A 16,338-nucleotide genomic window follows, 5' to 3' on the forward strand; every position below is an offset into this window, starting at 1 on the left:
ACGTGTCAGTGTGTGAGGGGTGTCAGTGAGCGAGGGGGTGTGTATGAGTGTGTATGAGTGATCTGTGACGTGTCAGTGTATGAGGGAGTGGTTCGGACTGTTGGAAAAAGATCTAGTCTTGTTTTCATCTTGTTTCTGCTGCTTGCGTTTTTCTGTGGAGCATTGTGCTCTCACTTTTATTTAGACAGACCCTTCCAAGCTAACGAGTGGCTGCACCTACTTAACCGCAGCCTAACCACAGGATGACGTACAATGACTTGATGACCTGCTGAGCGGTATGGGTATGTAATTGGACTGTGGGAGGTAACCAGGACACCCAGAGGAAATGTACGCACATCAGGAAAGGAATGTACAGGCGATGCCAGGACTGGTGTCCAGCCTCTTTGCCCTGAGCTGTGACAGTGTCACACTAACTGCTGCACTACCATGGGGCCTGTGGCAATGCCTGTGAACTGCCCCCTGCCCCCTGCACATCCCTGGTGTGTTGGTTGTTCACACAGACACTGCTCGTCACTCTATGTTTCAATGTTGACGTAGTGAATAAATCTGAACTTGAATCGGTGGCCAAGGCTGGGCCTCAGCCGTGTTACGGAGACAATTCACTGAGTAATGGATCCCATCGTGGAGAAGTCATACAGGTTTGGAAGAGAACGAAAGCAGAAAGACCCAGACCCACAGTGCATGTACGTCTCACCCTGTTATCATCCAAGGTTCTGAAGATTTGCTCAGCGTACTCTGAAGATCCAGGACCCACTGTCCCATCACAAAAGTGTCTCCGGAACTCATGGAGGGTGATCAGCCCGCTGGGACATTCCTTGATGAATTTTCTGGAACAAAGAGGCTTCCAGGTTAATAAACTCTCCTGTGAGCAGTGACCTGTGACCTGTGACCCAGTTGCATCTCTCGTGTCTTTGAACGGCTTCCACTGCAGTACTGAGGAGCACCCCTCCTCCAGGAAATGACCTTTTACTGAGCAGTTAATAGATAGAGTACACAGAACAATACAGGCCCTCAGCCCATAATACTCTGCCATCCCTTTAACCTACTCCTAGATCTATTTAACCCTGCCCTCTCAAATGAACCCCACCCCATTTTTCTATCATCTACAGGCCCGTCTAAAAGTTTCTTCAATGTTCCTGATGTTTCTGCCTCTAGCACCAACCCTGGCAATGTCTTCCATGTACCTACTACTCTCTTTGTAAACAAAAGCTGCTTCTGACATCCCTTCTATACTTTGCTCATAAAGTTTTGCACACTTGTATTTGCCATTGCTGCCCTAGGAAGAAAGTCTCTGCCTTTCTACCCTATCAATACCTCTTAACATCTTGAACACTTCTATCAAGTTACCTCTCATCTTCCTGGTCAAAAAGAAAAGATCTAGCTCATTCAAAATATCTTCCTTTGGATTGTCTCTGCACGCCCTATAATGAGGTGTGCAGAACTGAACACAATATTCCAGGTGTGGTCTAACTAGGGTTTTATAGTACTCTAACATTACCTCATAGCTCTTAAACTCAATTCCCTGACTAATGAGGGCAACACCCCACAGCCTTCTTAACCACCCTGTCAATTTACGTGGCAACTTTGAGGGATCTATGGGCATGAATACCAAGATCCCTCTGTTCCTCCACACTGCCAAGAATACTGCCATTAACCCTGTATTCTGCCTTTGTTTGACCTTCCAAAGTGAATCACTTCACACTTTTCCAGTTTGAACTCCATCTGCCACTTCTCAGCCCAGCTCTGCATCCTGTCAATGTCCCATTGTAACCTGTGACAATCTTCAGGACGTTAAACTGAGATCCCATCCAGAAACATAGAAACATAGAAAATAGGTGCAGAAGTAGGCCATTTGGCCCTTCCAGCCTGCACCGTCATTCAGTATGATCATGGCTGATCATCCAACTCAGAACCCTGTACCTGCCTTCCCCCCATACCCCCTGATCCCTTTAGCCACAAGGGCCATATCTAACTCCCTCTTAAATATAGCCAATGAACTGGTCTCAACTGTTTCCTGTGGCAGAGAATTCCACAGATTCACCACTCTCTGTGTGAAGAAGTTTTTACTCATCTCGGTCCTAAAAGGCTTCCCCTTTATCCTTAAACTGTGGCCCCGCGTTCTGGACTTCCCCAACATCGGGAACAATCTTCCTGCATCTAGCCTGTCCAATCCCTTTAGAATTTTATACTGCTTAGAAAACAATGGAAGCACTCAGCAGGTCAGCCAGCAGCTATGAAGAGGGAAACAGAGTTAAAGTTTATCAATGATAAACTGATAGATCTGATTTAGGTTTATAAGATTATGAGAGGCATAGATGGAGTATACAAAATGCTGGAGGAACTCAGCAGGCCAGGCAGCTTATAGGAAAAGAGTATAGTATTGGCAGGACTGGAGAAAAAAAAGCTGAGGAATAGATTTAAAAGGTGGGGGGAGGGTAGAGAGAAGCACAAGGTGATGAGTGAAATCTGAAGGGAGAGGGGATGAAGTGAAGAGCTGGGAAGTTGGTTGGTGAAAGAGTTACAGGGCTGGAGAAGGAGGAATCTAATAGGAGAGGACAGAAGGTGCTGGAAGAAAGAAAAGAGGGAGGGGTAGCACCAGAGGGAGGCAATGGGTGGGCAAGGAGATAAGATGAGAGAGGGAAAAGGGGATGAGGAATGCTGAAGGAGAGTGGTTGTGGGGGGCATTACCAGAAGTTTGAGAAATCGACGTTCACGCCATCAGGTTGGAGGCTACCCTAATGGAATATAAGGTATTGTTCCTCCAGCATAAGCGTGGCTTCATCACGACAGTGGAGGTGACATATTGGAATGGGAAGTGGAATTAAAATGGGTGGCCATTGGGAGATCCCGATTTTTGAGGCGGCGAAACTGTCTCCCAGTCTACATCAGGTCTCACCGATATACAGGAGGCCACACCGGGAGCACCGGACACAGTAACTAACCCCAACATACCTCACCTAGAAGGACTGTATAAGGCTCTGAATAGTAGTGAGGGAGGAAGTGTAGCACTTGTTCAGGTTGCAAGGTTAAGTGCCAGGAGGGAGATCAGTGGAGAGGGACAAATGGACAAGGTAGCCGCTTAGGGAGTGACCCTTGTGGAAAGCAGACTGTGGGAGGAGGGAAAGATGTGAACTCATTGGAGTTAGCGGAAGTTTCAGAGAATTATGTAATAGACGTGTAGGCTGGTGGGGTGGTAGGTGGCAATTTTTACAATGAACAATTAACCTACCCGGTATTTGAGAGGCAATGTGAGATGGAGAAGCATAACTCACATGTATCAGTATCGCAATGGGATAATGGGAATTACAGAGGCATGAGAGAGGAGCTTACCCAGGTGGATTGGAGGAGGATACTGGTGTGGATGAAGGCAGAACAGAGGTGGCTAAAGTTTCTGGGAATAATTCATAAGGTGCAGGATAGATATGTCCCACAGAAGAAGTTCTTAAGTGGCAGGGCTTGACAACCGTGGCCAACAAGGGAAGTTAAGGACAGCATAAAAGCCAAGGAAAGAGCAAATAAGGCAGTAAAAGTGAGTAGGAAGTTGGATAATTGGGAAGTTTTAAAAATCCACCAAAAGGCAACAAAAAAAGCTAAAAGAAGGGAAAAGGTGAAATATGAGGGCAAACTAGCCAATAATATAAAGCAGGATGCCAGAAGTTTTTCAGTTATATACAGAGTAAAAGGGAGGTGATAGTTGATATTGGACCATTGGAAAATGATGCTGGTGAGGTAGTAATGGGGGACAAAGAAATGGCAGATGAACTTAATGGGTACTTTGCATCTGTTTTCACTCTGGGAGACACTAGCAGTGTGCCAGAGGTCTGAGAGTGTCAGGGAGCAGGAGTGAGTGCCATTGCTATTACAAAGGAAAAAGTGCAGGCAAACTCAAAGGTCTTAAGGTGAATAAGTCACCTGGACCAGATGGGCTACATCCCAGAGTCCTGAGAGAGGTTGCTGAAGAGATAGCGGATGCACTGATCATGATCTTTCAAGAATCACTTGATTCTGGCATGGTCCCGGTGGACTGGAAGATTTCAAATGTCACATCACTCTTTCAAAAGGGAGGAAGACAAAAGAGAGGAAACTGTAGGCCAGTTATCCTAACCTCAGTGTTTGGGAAAGTGTTGGAGTCTATTATTTAGCTTGAGGTTTCAGGTTACTTGGAGACTAATGATAAAATAAGTCAAAGTCACCATGGTTCCTGTAGAGGGAAATCTTGCCTGACAAACCTGACAAATGAGTACTCTGAGAAAGTAGCAAGCAGGGTGGACAAAGGAGAGGCGGTGGATGTCAATTACTTAGATTTTAAAAAGGCATTTAATAAGGTGCCTCACATGAAGCTGGTTAGCAAGATAAAATCCTATGGAATTACAGGAAAGATACTGGCAAGGGGAATAGAATACAAAACCAAAGGGAAAAAGTTGAGCCTTTTTAAAACAACAGTCAGGCCGCACATGGAATATTTTCAACAGTTTTGGGCCCCATATCTCAGAAAAGATGTGTTGTCAGTAGAGAGAGTCCAGATGTTCACAAAGATAGTTCTGGGAATGAAGGGGTTAACATATGAAGAGCGTTTGGCAGCTTTGGGCCTGTACTCACCGGAATTTAGAAGAATGAGGGGGGATCTCATTGAAACCTACCGAATGTAGATAAGGTGAATGTGGAGAGGACGTGAGGCATCCAGAACTCAGAGGGAACAGCCTCAAAACTGAGGGGGGCAAACTTTTAGAACAGAGGAAAGGAGGAATTTTTTTAGCCAGTGAGTAGTGAACCTGTGGAATGTTCTGCCACAGACTGCGGTCGAGGCCAAGTCCTGAGGGGGGATCAAGGGTTATGGTGAGAAGGTAGTGTATAGGGTTGAATGAGATTCGTGATCAGCCATGATAAAATGGCAGAGCAGACTCCCCCTTGGCCTCAATGGCCTAATTTGCTCCTATGTCGTATGGTCTTATGGTATGTCTTTCGACTATGGCAGGAAACCGGAAGACACGGAGAAACCCCATGCATTCTACAGGGAGAATGTATGTAGACTTTTTATAGAACAACACTGGAATTTAACTCTGAACTCCAGAATGCCCTGTGCTGGATTAGCGGTGTGTTAACTGCTATACTACCATGGCGCCCAAGTTTAAAGGATAGCAAATAACTTTACCTGAAGGATAAATGAATTAACCTATCAACCAGTACGTCCTTGGACTGTGGGAGGAAACCCACGCGGTGACGCAAGAAACATGCAAACTCTTGTGAATTGAATCCTGAACTTGTGTCGCATCATCGGCAGCATTACTGTGGCACCCAAATACAACAGGTATGAAAGAAACATCAGAAAGACAAGAAAACACACACGATGAACGAGGAATCTCATGTAGCACACTCACACTCTAGATCCCTTTCATTGTAGCTTACACTGGCTCCCAGGAATTTCTGTCTGGATATCAGTTTTTAATTGATTTTTCCCAGGGTTGAAATGTCTAATACCAGAGGGCTTGCATTTAAGATGAAAGGGGGTAATTTCAAAGGAGATGTGAGGGGGAAATGTTTTCACACACAGAGCAGTGGATGTCTGGGATGTGCTGCCTGGGGTGGTGGTAGGAGCAGATATATTATTTTGTAAATAACATTATTCTTTGCATTTCTAGTGAGATGCTAATTGCATTTCATTGGCTTTGTATCTGTACTCAGCACAATGACAATAAAGTTGAATCTAAATTAGGAACTTTTAAGAGATGTTTATACAGGCACCTGAATGTGAGGGGATGGAAGGATGTGGACATTGTGTAGGTAGAAGGGATTAGTTTAGATGCCAATTGATTACTAATTTAATTGGTTCAGCACAGCATTGTGGGCCGGGACACAAAATAATCTGCAGATGCCGGGGTCAAAGCAACACTCACAACACGCTGGAGGAACTCAGCAGGTCAGGCAGCATCCGTGGAAACGATCGGTCGACGTTTCGGGTCGGAACCCTTCGTCAGGACTGTAGGGGGAAGGGGCAGAGGCCCTATAAAGAAGGTGGGGGGAGGGTGGGAAGGAGAAGGCTGGTAGGTTCCAGGTGAAAAACCAGTAAGGGGAAAGATAAAGGGGTGGAGGAGGGGAAGCAGGGAAGGGATAGGCAGGAAAGGTGAAGAAAGAATAGGGGAAAACACAATGGGTAGTAGAAGGAGGCAGAACCACGAGGGAGGTTATAGGCAGCTGGGGGAGGGGGCAAAGTGACATAGGGATAGGGGAAGGGAGGGGGAAGGAATTACCTGAAGTTGGAGAATTCTATGTTCATACCAAGGGGCTGGAGTCTGCCTAGACGGTATATGAGGTGTTGCTCCTCCAACCTGAGTTTAGCCCCATCATGGCAGTAGAGGAGGCCATGTGTGGACATATCTGAATGGGAATGGGAAGCAAAGTTGAAGTGGGTGGTTACTGGGAGATCCTGTCTGTTTCGGCGGACAGAGCGGAGGTGCTCGATGAAGCGGTCCCCCAATCTGCGTCGGGTTTCACCGATGTAGAGGAGGCCGCACCGGGAGCACCGGATGCAATAGATGACCCCAACAGACTCAGAAGTGAGGTGTTACCTCACCTGGGAGGACTGATTGGGGCCCTGAATTGTGGCAAGAGAGGAGGTGTAGGGACAGGTGTAGCACTTGTGTTTACAGGGATAAGTGCCGGGTGGGAGATCCGTGGGGAGGGACGTGTGGATCAGGGAGTCACGGAGGGACCGATCCCTGCGGAAAGCAGAGAGGGGTGGAGAGGGAAAGATGTGCCTAGTGGTGGGGTCCTGTTGAAGGTGGCGGAAGTTGCGGAGGATAATGTTCTGGATCTGGAGACTGGTGGGATGGTAGGTGAGGACAAGGGGAACTCTGTCCCTGTTGTGGTGGCGGGAGGATGGGGTGAGAGCCGAAGTGCGGGAAATGGAGGAGATGCGGGCCGGGGTCTGTTCCTCTGCTGTTCTGTTCTATGCTCTAATGACATGAAATTTAACTCTGTTTCTGTCACCACAGATGCTGCCTGACCTATTGAGTGTTCCTGGCATTTTCTGTTTTTATTTCAGATTTCCATTGTCTGCAGATTTCTGATGTTCATTTTCTGAGACTCCACCCATTCTGGAGTGGATGTAGAGACTGCTGACTTCTTTTGCAGAAATGTAGAAATGCTATTCCTGTATCCTGGCCTGGTTTTACCCTTGGTTAGATTCATGAACAAGAACACTGTAAATGACATTTTTAAACTCTGCATTATACAGTAGTGCAGTGATCACTGCAACACTATTACTGCTTAGGGTGACTTCTGTAAGGAGTCAGTACATCCTCCCCATGGACTGCAGGAGTTCTCGCCGGTTGCTACAGGTTCCTCCTGTTGTAGCGTGGATGAAATTACCGGAGAGACAGTCACTGGTAGATACAAAGCAGCTTCTTTATTCGACACAACAAGGTACAGTAGGCATCTTACGTACGGAGACGCTTTCCGCAGAAAGGTCTGCTAGCTAAATGTGGGCTCGATATTTATATGCTAAACACAAAGGCAATAGCTACTTAAAAGTTATAGACAATGCATAGACAATGCTTTCTAATGAAGCTACATACAAAATATCACACCATCCTTTCCTCCTGACGCGAGCATGTCTGGGTTGGTATCCACAGCCTTTAGGAATGTAAGTTAAGTCTATGATACATTTATTTGGCATTTCCCGTGCTAACATAGAAGACAATTAATATTTATAATGTATAGGTGATACTGCCTTCGAAACTACAGTATCAGGTCAAACTAACAGAAGCATCTGGTATTTACACCTTTTAGGAAGCCCATTGTGGTGGACTCAATCCACAGTCCTTTGTCAAACAGTTAAAATAGAAGTCTGATGGCCAAAGTGATTTAAGTGTTAACAAATCATCTACCCAAAAGAAACCCACTCTAACACCTCCCACAGTCCAAAAAACATACCGGTTAGTAGGTTAATTAGTCATTGTAAATTGTTCCACGATTAGACTGGGGCTAAGTTGGGAGGTTGCTGGGTGATGTGGGCTCGAAGGGCCAATTCCACACTGTATAGCTAAATAAATAATAAGTAAATACATTTTGTTTCATTTCTTGAACTGATTTCCAATGGTTATCTATTGTGTCTGCTGCCTCCCCGTTAACAGCACTGGTCTCTGGGTACTAGAGTCCAATTTAACACCTCTCCACCATCTTCGAACTAGTCGTCCTGTGCCAGTAGCGCCTGTCAGAGGTGTGTTCTGCTATCAGGTCCGCTTGCTGAGAATATATATCTTGCAATGTTTCTCAGTTATTTCATCATTCGAGTCTTTTGCACACTTCATCTTCAGTAATTAATCGTGCTCCAGGGGAACATGATCCTATTGATCGACAGAAAGCTGGAGTTTGATACAATATCCAAAAAGCCAATTAGAAGAAAAGTCTTAAACACAAGAGATTCTGTAGATGCTGGAAATCCAGAGCAACACACACAGAATGTTGGAGGAACTCAGCAGGTCAGGCAGCATCTACGGAGTGGAAAAAAAACTGCCGACGTTTCAGTTTGAGACCCTTCATCAGGACCGGAAAGGAAGGGGGAAGCTGCCAGAATAGAAAAGGAGGGGAAAGGGAATGAAGACAAGCCAGACGGTGATAGCTGAAGCCGGGTGGGTGGGGGAAGGGGATGAAGAAAGCTAGGAGGTGGAAAAGGCAAAGGGCTAGAGAAGTAGAAGAAATCTGATGAGAGGAGAATAGACCATGGGAGAAAGGGAAGGTGGAGGGGCACCAGGGGGAGGTGATGGAAAGGTGAGGAGAAGAGGAGGGTATAAGGAAAAGTAGGGAAATGGACAAGAGGGAAGAGGGACAGTTAAAATTTAGCCAAATTTGGAGAAATTATTGTTCATCCCATCTGGTTGGAGGCTACCCGGACAGAATATGAGGGGTTGCACCTCCAATTTAAGGGTGGCATGGAGACCACGAAAGCTCCACTGAGTGAGTTAACCAGCAGCAGAGGTTGCAGTGAGTTGGTGATGATGGACAAGTGGGTATCCCTCACTCACTATCTCCATCCACTTGGCGAAGCTCAGCTCCAAACATTGACTTTTTGATATTCGTGATCTGCCTATCTCCCATAGAGACCATAAGACCATAAAACCACAAGGCAAAGGAGCAGAAGTAGGACATTCGGCCCATCGAGTCTGTTCCACCTTTCAATCATAGGCTGATTCAATTCTTCCAGTCATCCCCACTCCCCTGTCTTCTCCCCATACCCTCTGATGCCCTGGCTAAACAAGAACCTATCTATCTCTGCCTTAAATGCACCCAATGACTTGGCCTCCACTGCTGCTTGTGGCAACAAATTCCACAGATTTACCACCCTCTGACTAAAGTAATTTCTCTACATCTCAGTTCTAAATGGATGTCCTTCAATCCTGAAATCGTGCCCTCTTGTCCTAGACTCCCCTACCATGGGAAATAACTTTGACATATCTAATCTGTTCAGGTCTTTTAACATTCGGAATGTTTCTATGAGATCCCCCCTCATTCTTCTGAACTCCAGGGAATACAGCCCAAGAGCTGCCAGACGTTCCTCACACGGTAACCCTTTCATTCCTGGAATCATTCTCGTGAACCTTCTCTGAACCTTCTCAGATGTTAGTATATCCTTTCTAAAATAAGGAGCCCAAAACTGCACACAATACTCCAAGTGTGGTCTCAACATCACATCCCTGCTCTTATATTCTATACCTCTAGAAATGAATGCCAGCATTGCATTTGCCTTCTGAATCACCAGCTCAACCTGAAGGTTAACCTTTAGGGTATCCTGCACAAGGACTCCCAAGTCCCTTTGCATCTCTGCATTTGAATTCTCTCCCCATATAAATAATAGTCTGCCCGTTTATTTCTTCCACCGAAGTGCATGACCATACACTTTCCAACATTGTATTTCATTTTCCACTTCTTCACTCATTCCCCTGAACTATCTAACTATCTCTGCAGGCTCTGTTTCCTCAACCTACCCACTCCTCCAGCTATCTTTGTATCATCGGCAAATTTAGCCACAAATCCACTAATATCGTAGTCCAAATCATTGACCTACATCGTAAAAAGCAGCGGTCCCAACACCAACCCCTGTGGAACTCCACTGGTAACTGGCAGCCAGCCAGAATAGGATCCCTTTATTCCCACCCTCTGTTTTCTGCCAACCAGCCAATGCTCCACCCATGCTAGTAACTTCCCTGTAATTCCATGGGCTCTTATCTTGCTAAACAGCCTCTTGTGTGGCACCTTGTCAAATCCTTCTGAAAATCCAAGTACACCACATCTACTACATCTCCTTTGTCTACCCTGCTTGTAATTTCCTCAAAAAGAGACTCGTCTAGACAACCTTGGCTAGAAGACCAATAACCTATAGGAATAGAATTAGGCCATTCAGCCCATTGAGTCTGCACTGCCATTCCACCATGGCTAATTTACTATCTCTCTTAACCCCATTCGTGAAAAGCGGAGGAATTTCTTTAGTCAGATGGCAGTGAAACTGTGGAATTCATTGCCACAGATGGCCACGGAGGCCAAGTCATTGAGTATATTTAAAGTGGAGGATGGTAGATTCTTGATTCGTCAGGAGAGAATTGGTCAGATATGGGGAGAAGCCAGGAGAATGGGTTGAAAGAGATAATAAATCAGCCCTGGTAGAACGGCTGGAGAAAAGTTGATGGGCTGAATGGCTGAGTTCTGCTCCTGTGTCTCATGGTCCATGATCTTGATCCATAATTGAATGGTGGAGCAGACTCGATAGGCCAAATGACTAATTCTGTGTCTATGTTTCAATGGCCATATCTGTTTTCCTGCCTACTTTACCCCACAAATGCAGATAGTCTGCTGTGCTTGCACTGACGGTAGAGTTGACTAAATCATTATCAAACTATATGTGGATTCCTTCATACAAGATAAATAAATAATCATCATTCATTTCAGAAAATGGCATGTAAAATAGCCTTATTGCTAACTGCGAGAAAATCCAAGCACTTCGATTCAGTTTCATTTATGCCACTTAATTGGGACAGGAGACTGCTGCTGAAGTTTCCAGCTGGTGTCAGTCACATGCACTTTTATGGTCTTTGGACACTACACCGTGCTTAAAGAAAACAGCTTTTAAATCGGATCAGTTACGTGTTTGTGTTAAAAAAAAACAGTGATTTTTGTCACTGATAGCTGGAGAGAAATGAGCAGTAAGACAATACTGTTCTGCTCGCTGCCAGTTTCAAGCATTCAAAGCTTAACGATGCCAGAAACAGCTGAGATTGAAAATGAGGCGACTTCACTACTTCACAAGTTAAGGCACTGTGAAGAATTTGAAGGTATTGACAATCATCTTGAATGTTACAGTGAAGATGAAGATTTGGAGGATGTGCTGTGTGAAAGCAGTCCATTATCTACGCTGGGTGTCGGTGTTGATTTTGTTCATCTACAGTCAATTAAAAGAACTCGGCGGTCTATTGTTGGTAAAAATTTGGAACTAATACACAGTTTTATAGTACTGTAGTAGCATCGATAGTGCCCTAATTTGTTCTGTATTTCAAGTAAGTACTTAAGTTGTTACTCAGTTTGTCTTTTTTATACATTTTTAACTGTTTTCATGAAACTTCAGCTATTTGGGACAGCCACTTACATAGGCCAAAATGTACTGGTTCCAATATGTCCCAATTAACTGCAATCCACTGTATGTACTTTGTTAATAAATGTACTTTGAACTTTGTGAATGATCCTATGAATTATGCTGCGAATTATCATGAATCCTGTAAAATCACCCATGCTGTTACTAATTTGTTTGAAGGTCCATGTGAAGACGTTAGATACTAATGATAAGGGAATTGCTCTTGTAACTGCCTCTTGGAACTTCCCAACACTTATGTCTGTCACTGACCTTCAAATCCCACTTGGAGTTGACTGACAATCTCTGCAGCCAGGCGAGCAGAAACAGTAATGTGCTGGCAGCACTGATTTCCTCCGGGCTTCCGCCTGGAGGAAGCAGATAAATTAATCCTGCTGATAGTCTGAAACAACACCTTATCTCTCTTCCAGTGCAGTTATACAAGTTGTATGTAATCACCTTTCCTTGTTGATCAATTGTGATCTCAATGTATAAAAATAAAACTCAGAAATGACTATCAATTATGTCCAGAAATACTGGAGACATTTAGAGCCACAGAACACTACAGCACTGAAACACGCACTTTGGCCCATCTAGTCCATGTTGAACTGTTACTTTGCAGAGTCCCATCGAGCTGCACCCAGTCCATGGGCCTCCATACCCCTCCCATCCATGTACTTATCCAAATTTCTCTTAAATGTTGACATCAAATCTGCGTCTACCACTTCTGCTGGCACCTCGCACTCACACCACCCTCTGAGTGAAGAAGTTGCACCTCAGGTTCCCTTAAACATTTCACCCTTCACCTTTAACCCATGACCTCTCGTTCTAATCTCACCCAACCTCAGTAGAATAAGCCTGCTTGCATTTACCCTATCTACACCCCTCATGATTTTGTATACAGTACCTCTATCAAATCTCCCCTCATTCCCCTACACTCCAGGGAATAAAGTCCTAACCAGTTCAACTGTTCCCCATAACTCGGGTTCCCAAGTCTAAGCCATACCCTTGTAAATTTCTCTGTACTCTTTCAATCAATAGAAGGAATGCCATGGGCATGAAGCAACTGTGGTGAATAGCACAACACTATTACAGTTTGGGGCTTCAGAATTCAGAGCTCAGTTCTGGTGTCGTCTGTAAGCAAGGTTGCATGTTCTTTCCATCTGCGTGTGGGTTTCCTCCTTTGGACGTTCCCACTTCCTCCCACATTCCAAAGATGGACAGGGCAGTAGGTAACTGGTCCTTGTAAATTGACCAATGTGTTAAATCGACAGGTTGCTGGCAGCGTGACCTATTGGGCCAGAAGGGCCTGTTCCTCACTATATCTCTAAATAAATAAACATTTCTTTTCTGTAGGTTAGGTGACCAGAACTGTACATAATACTCCAGATTAATGTACTCCAAATGCCCCTCCGGAGATGCTGTCTGACTAATGGGTGACTGTAACTGTTAAAGTCCCAACAGAGAACACAACAACTACATTTCCCGTATCCTGTACAGGGCAGGTGTACGTATGCAAGGATTTCTTGTCAAATAGAAAAGCACAATGGCAAATCAGTGTGTCCTGAAGTGTTTCATATCTTCTGTTTCAAATTCAAGACTGTTTAATGTCATTTACAGTACACAAGTGTAAAGGAGAATGAGATAATTGTTACTCCAGATCCAAAACAGCACTGAAAACACAATAAGCATAAAGAAGACAATAATAGTAAAAATCCCACAATGAATATGACTACATAAAATAGCTTATATATATATATATACATTGATAGTATGTCCATAAAGTGACGCTAGGCACAGGAGTGTCTGTACATAAGGTGACTGACAGGAAATGATAAAGTAGTGGTGGTTGGGGGTGTGGAGGGGTGGGTTAGTGGGTGGAGGTGTTGATCAGCCTCACTGCTTGAGGAATGTAACTGTTTTTAAGTCTGGTTGTCCTGGCGTGGATGCTACGTAGCCTCCTCCCTGATGGGAGTGGGACAAACAGTCAATGAGCAGAGAAGGTGGGATCCTTCATGATGTTACTGGCCCTTTTCCAGCACCTTTCCGTATAATTCAGAGTCTCATACTGTACTCAAAAAGAGAACCAATGCACCTTATTACTTGTTAATTTATTTGTGGTAATATTACTTTATGTGTTGTGTGTGAGCTATAGGTAATGCGTTGTGCACCTTGGTCTGGAGAAACGTTGTTTCGTTTGGCCGTATACATGTGTACGGCTGAATGACAGTAAACTAAAACTTGAACTTGAACAAAGTGGCTCGTAAGCTCTTTGAAAGATTACCTGTACCATATGTGTAGTTCCAAGATATAGGTGTCCTTCCTCCGGGGGGGAAGCACTGCAGCCTGGCCCATGGTCCTCTTGCTGCACTCCCTTTGGGTGGAATGTGCATTTTATGTACCCAAGGCAGGGATTAATGAGTCCAGTTGTGAGCACCTTGAGAATTAACTTTAAAACACGTAATCCACTCTGTGCTCCACAAAGAGGATTACTTTATCATTAATACAAGCGATTCCGTAGATACTGGAAATCTAGAGCAACAAAACGCTGGAGGAACTCAGCAGTTCAGGCAGCATCTGTGGAAATGAATAACCAGTCGATGTTTCAGACCGAGGCCCTTCATTAGGACTCAGAAGGAAGGGGGAAGATGCCAGGATAAAAAGGTGGTGGGAGGAGAGGGAGTACAAGCCAGAAAGTAATTGGTGAAGTCAGGTGCAAGGCACACAAAATGCTGGAGGAACTCAGCAGGCCAGGCAGCGTCTATGGAAAAAGGTACAATCAACGTTTCTGGCCAAAACGTTGACTGCGCTTTTTTCCATAGATGCTGCCTGGCCTGCTGAGATCCTCCTGCATTTTGTGTGTGTTGCTCGGATTTCCAGCATCTGCAGATTTTCTCTTGTTGGTGAACCACCGTCAAGTGGGTGAGAAAAGTAAAGGGTTGGAGAAGAAGGAATCTGATAAGAGAGGAGAGTGCTCCATGGGGGAAAGGGAAGAAATAGGGACACCAGGGGCAGGTGAGGAGAAGAGGTAAGAGGCCAGAGTGGGGAATAGAAGAAGAGGGAAGAGGAAGAGGAAAAAATTAAAAAATAATTTCAAAAACTGGAAGGAGCTATCACTGTTCACACCATTAGTTTGGAGGCTACCTAGATGAAGTATGAGGTATTGGTCCTCCTCCTTGAGCTCTGTTCGGGTGAGTACACAAATGTGGTGAGATTGTAGTGGGACCATCTCTCAGCTCCTGGGATGGTGGTGAAGCTCTGAAAATAAAGTGTACTCTAAAGTCAAAATCTGATTCATTTTCACTGACGATATAATATGGTGTGTGTTGTTTTGTGTCAGCATTACAGTGCAAAGATATAAAATGACTGAATTACAAAAAGGAATATATAGAGCTTCTGTCTGTTCAGAAGCTGTTCTTGGACAATTGAATGGGGGTCTTTAGGCTCCTGTACCTCCCCCTCAGTGGTAGAAATGAGAAGAGGGCATGTCCTGGCTGGTGAGGGTCCAGAGTGATGGATGTTGCCTTGTTGAGGTGCTCCCTCTTGAAGATGTCTTTAATGGTGAGAAGGATTGTGCCCGTGATCGGGCAGGGTGAGTCTACAAACCTTCTGCAGCCTCTTGCAATATCGTGCATTTGAGCTTCCTTACCAGGCGACGATGCAACCAGTCTGAGTGCTCTTCACTGAGCTCCTGTAGGAGTCTTTGGTGACGATAAATCTCTTCAAGCTCCTCACAACGTAGAGCCTCCTCCATGATTGTATCAATGTATTGAGCCCAGGATAGATCTTTGGAGATGTTGGTGCCCCAGGAACTTGAACCTGCTCACCCTTTCCACTGCTGACCCCTCAATGAGCACTGTGTGTGATCTCCTGACTTCCCCTGTCTGAGGCCCACAGCCAATTCCTTGGTCTTGCTGACATTGAATGTATGGCTGTTGTTACGACACTACCTAACCAGCCGATCTAACTCACTCCTGCGTGGCGGGTGTGTCACACAGAAGGAAGTCATGAATACCTTGGCTGTCTCAAGATTCAGGTTTATTTATCAGGGGTATATCGAAACGTACAGTGAAATGCATCGTTTGTGTTTGGGGGAATTCCACAGGTGTTGCCACACACTCGGGCACCCAACCTGTTAAGGCCACAATGCTTGGCAGAACAACAACAAAACAAGCCTGTTCCAACGCACGCACATACACAGTTTTCCAGCTCCAGGAAAGGTCATCTTGTTCGGCTCCAGCCTCCAGAGGAAACATACTTAGACTCAGATTCGCAGACGTTGGCATTCTACTTCCCCAGCGGACTTGCAGAGATTCGCTGACTCTCCTCTAGCCCACGGACCTTGACATGTGAATGTCTAATTCAACTCTAGGGCCTCAGTCCTCGGCGTTGATCCCAGCACACGCGGCCTTGAGGCAGACATTCCACCTCTCCTGGAAGTTCCGGGAGTCTCCCGCATATTAATAGTGGCTCCCTGATGCCCGCAAATTATATACAATATCACGGAAATCAATTTTTTTGAGAGTGAGCCAGAGAGCGAGAGAGGGAGAGTGTGAGAGAGTGAGAGAGCAAGCGCAAGAGCGATGAGAGAGAGAACGAGAGCGACGAGAGAGAGCGAGAGAGCGATCACGAGAGAGAGAGAGCACACACCATGGCAGAGTGTTCCAAAAAAAGAAAATATAAAATGTATGTCACCCCAGACTACCCTAAGGTTACACCTC

At 45.2% G+C, this 16,338-nt stretch overlaps 1 protein-coding gene across 1 annotated transcript in view; it reads right to left on the bottom strand.

Moving 5' to 3' along the window:
- LOC140203266 (guanylyl cyclase inhibitory protein) overlaps nt 1–15,371 on the bottom strand; it is a 34,412-nt gene extending 19,041 nt beyond the window's left edge. Inside the window, exons 1-4 of the mRNA XM_072269281.1 lie at nt 15,224–15,371; nt 11,891–11,985; nt 1,348–1,358; nt 695–827 (exon numbers count right to left, since the gene is read on the bottom strand). Of these exons, the coding sequence (XP_072125382.1) occupies nt 695–827; nt 1,348–1,358; nt 11,891–11,985; nt 15,224–15,371 (387 nt within the window). The remainder of the gene's footprint in view (nt 1–694; nt 828–1,347; nt 1,359–11,890; nt 11,986–15,223) is intronic.
- Between the last annotated feature and the right edge of the window lie 967 nt (nt 15,372–16,338).

This window comes from Mobula birostris, chromosome 9, assembly GCF_030028105.1.
Source record: "Mobula birostris isolate sMobBir1 chromosome 9, sMobBir1.hap1, whole genome shotgun sequence".
In the NCBI taxonomy this organism is placed as follows: Eukaryota; Metazoa; Chordata; class Chondrichthyes; order Myliobatiformes; family Myliobatidae; genus Mobula; species Mobula birostris.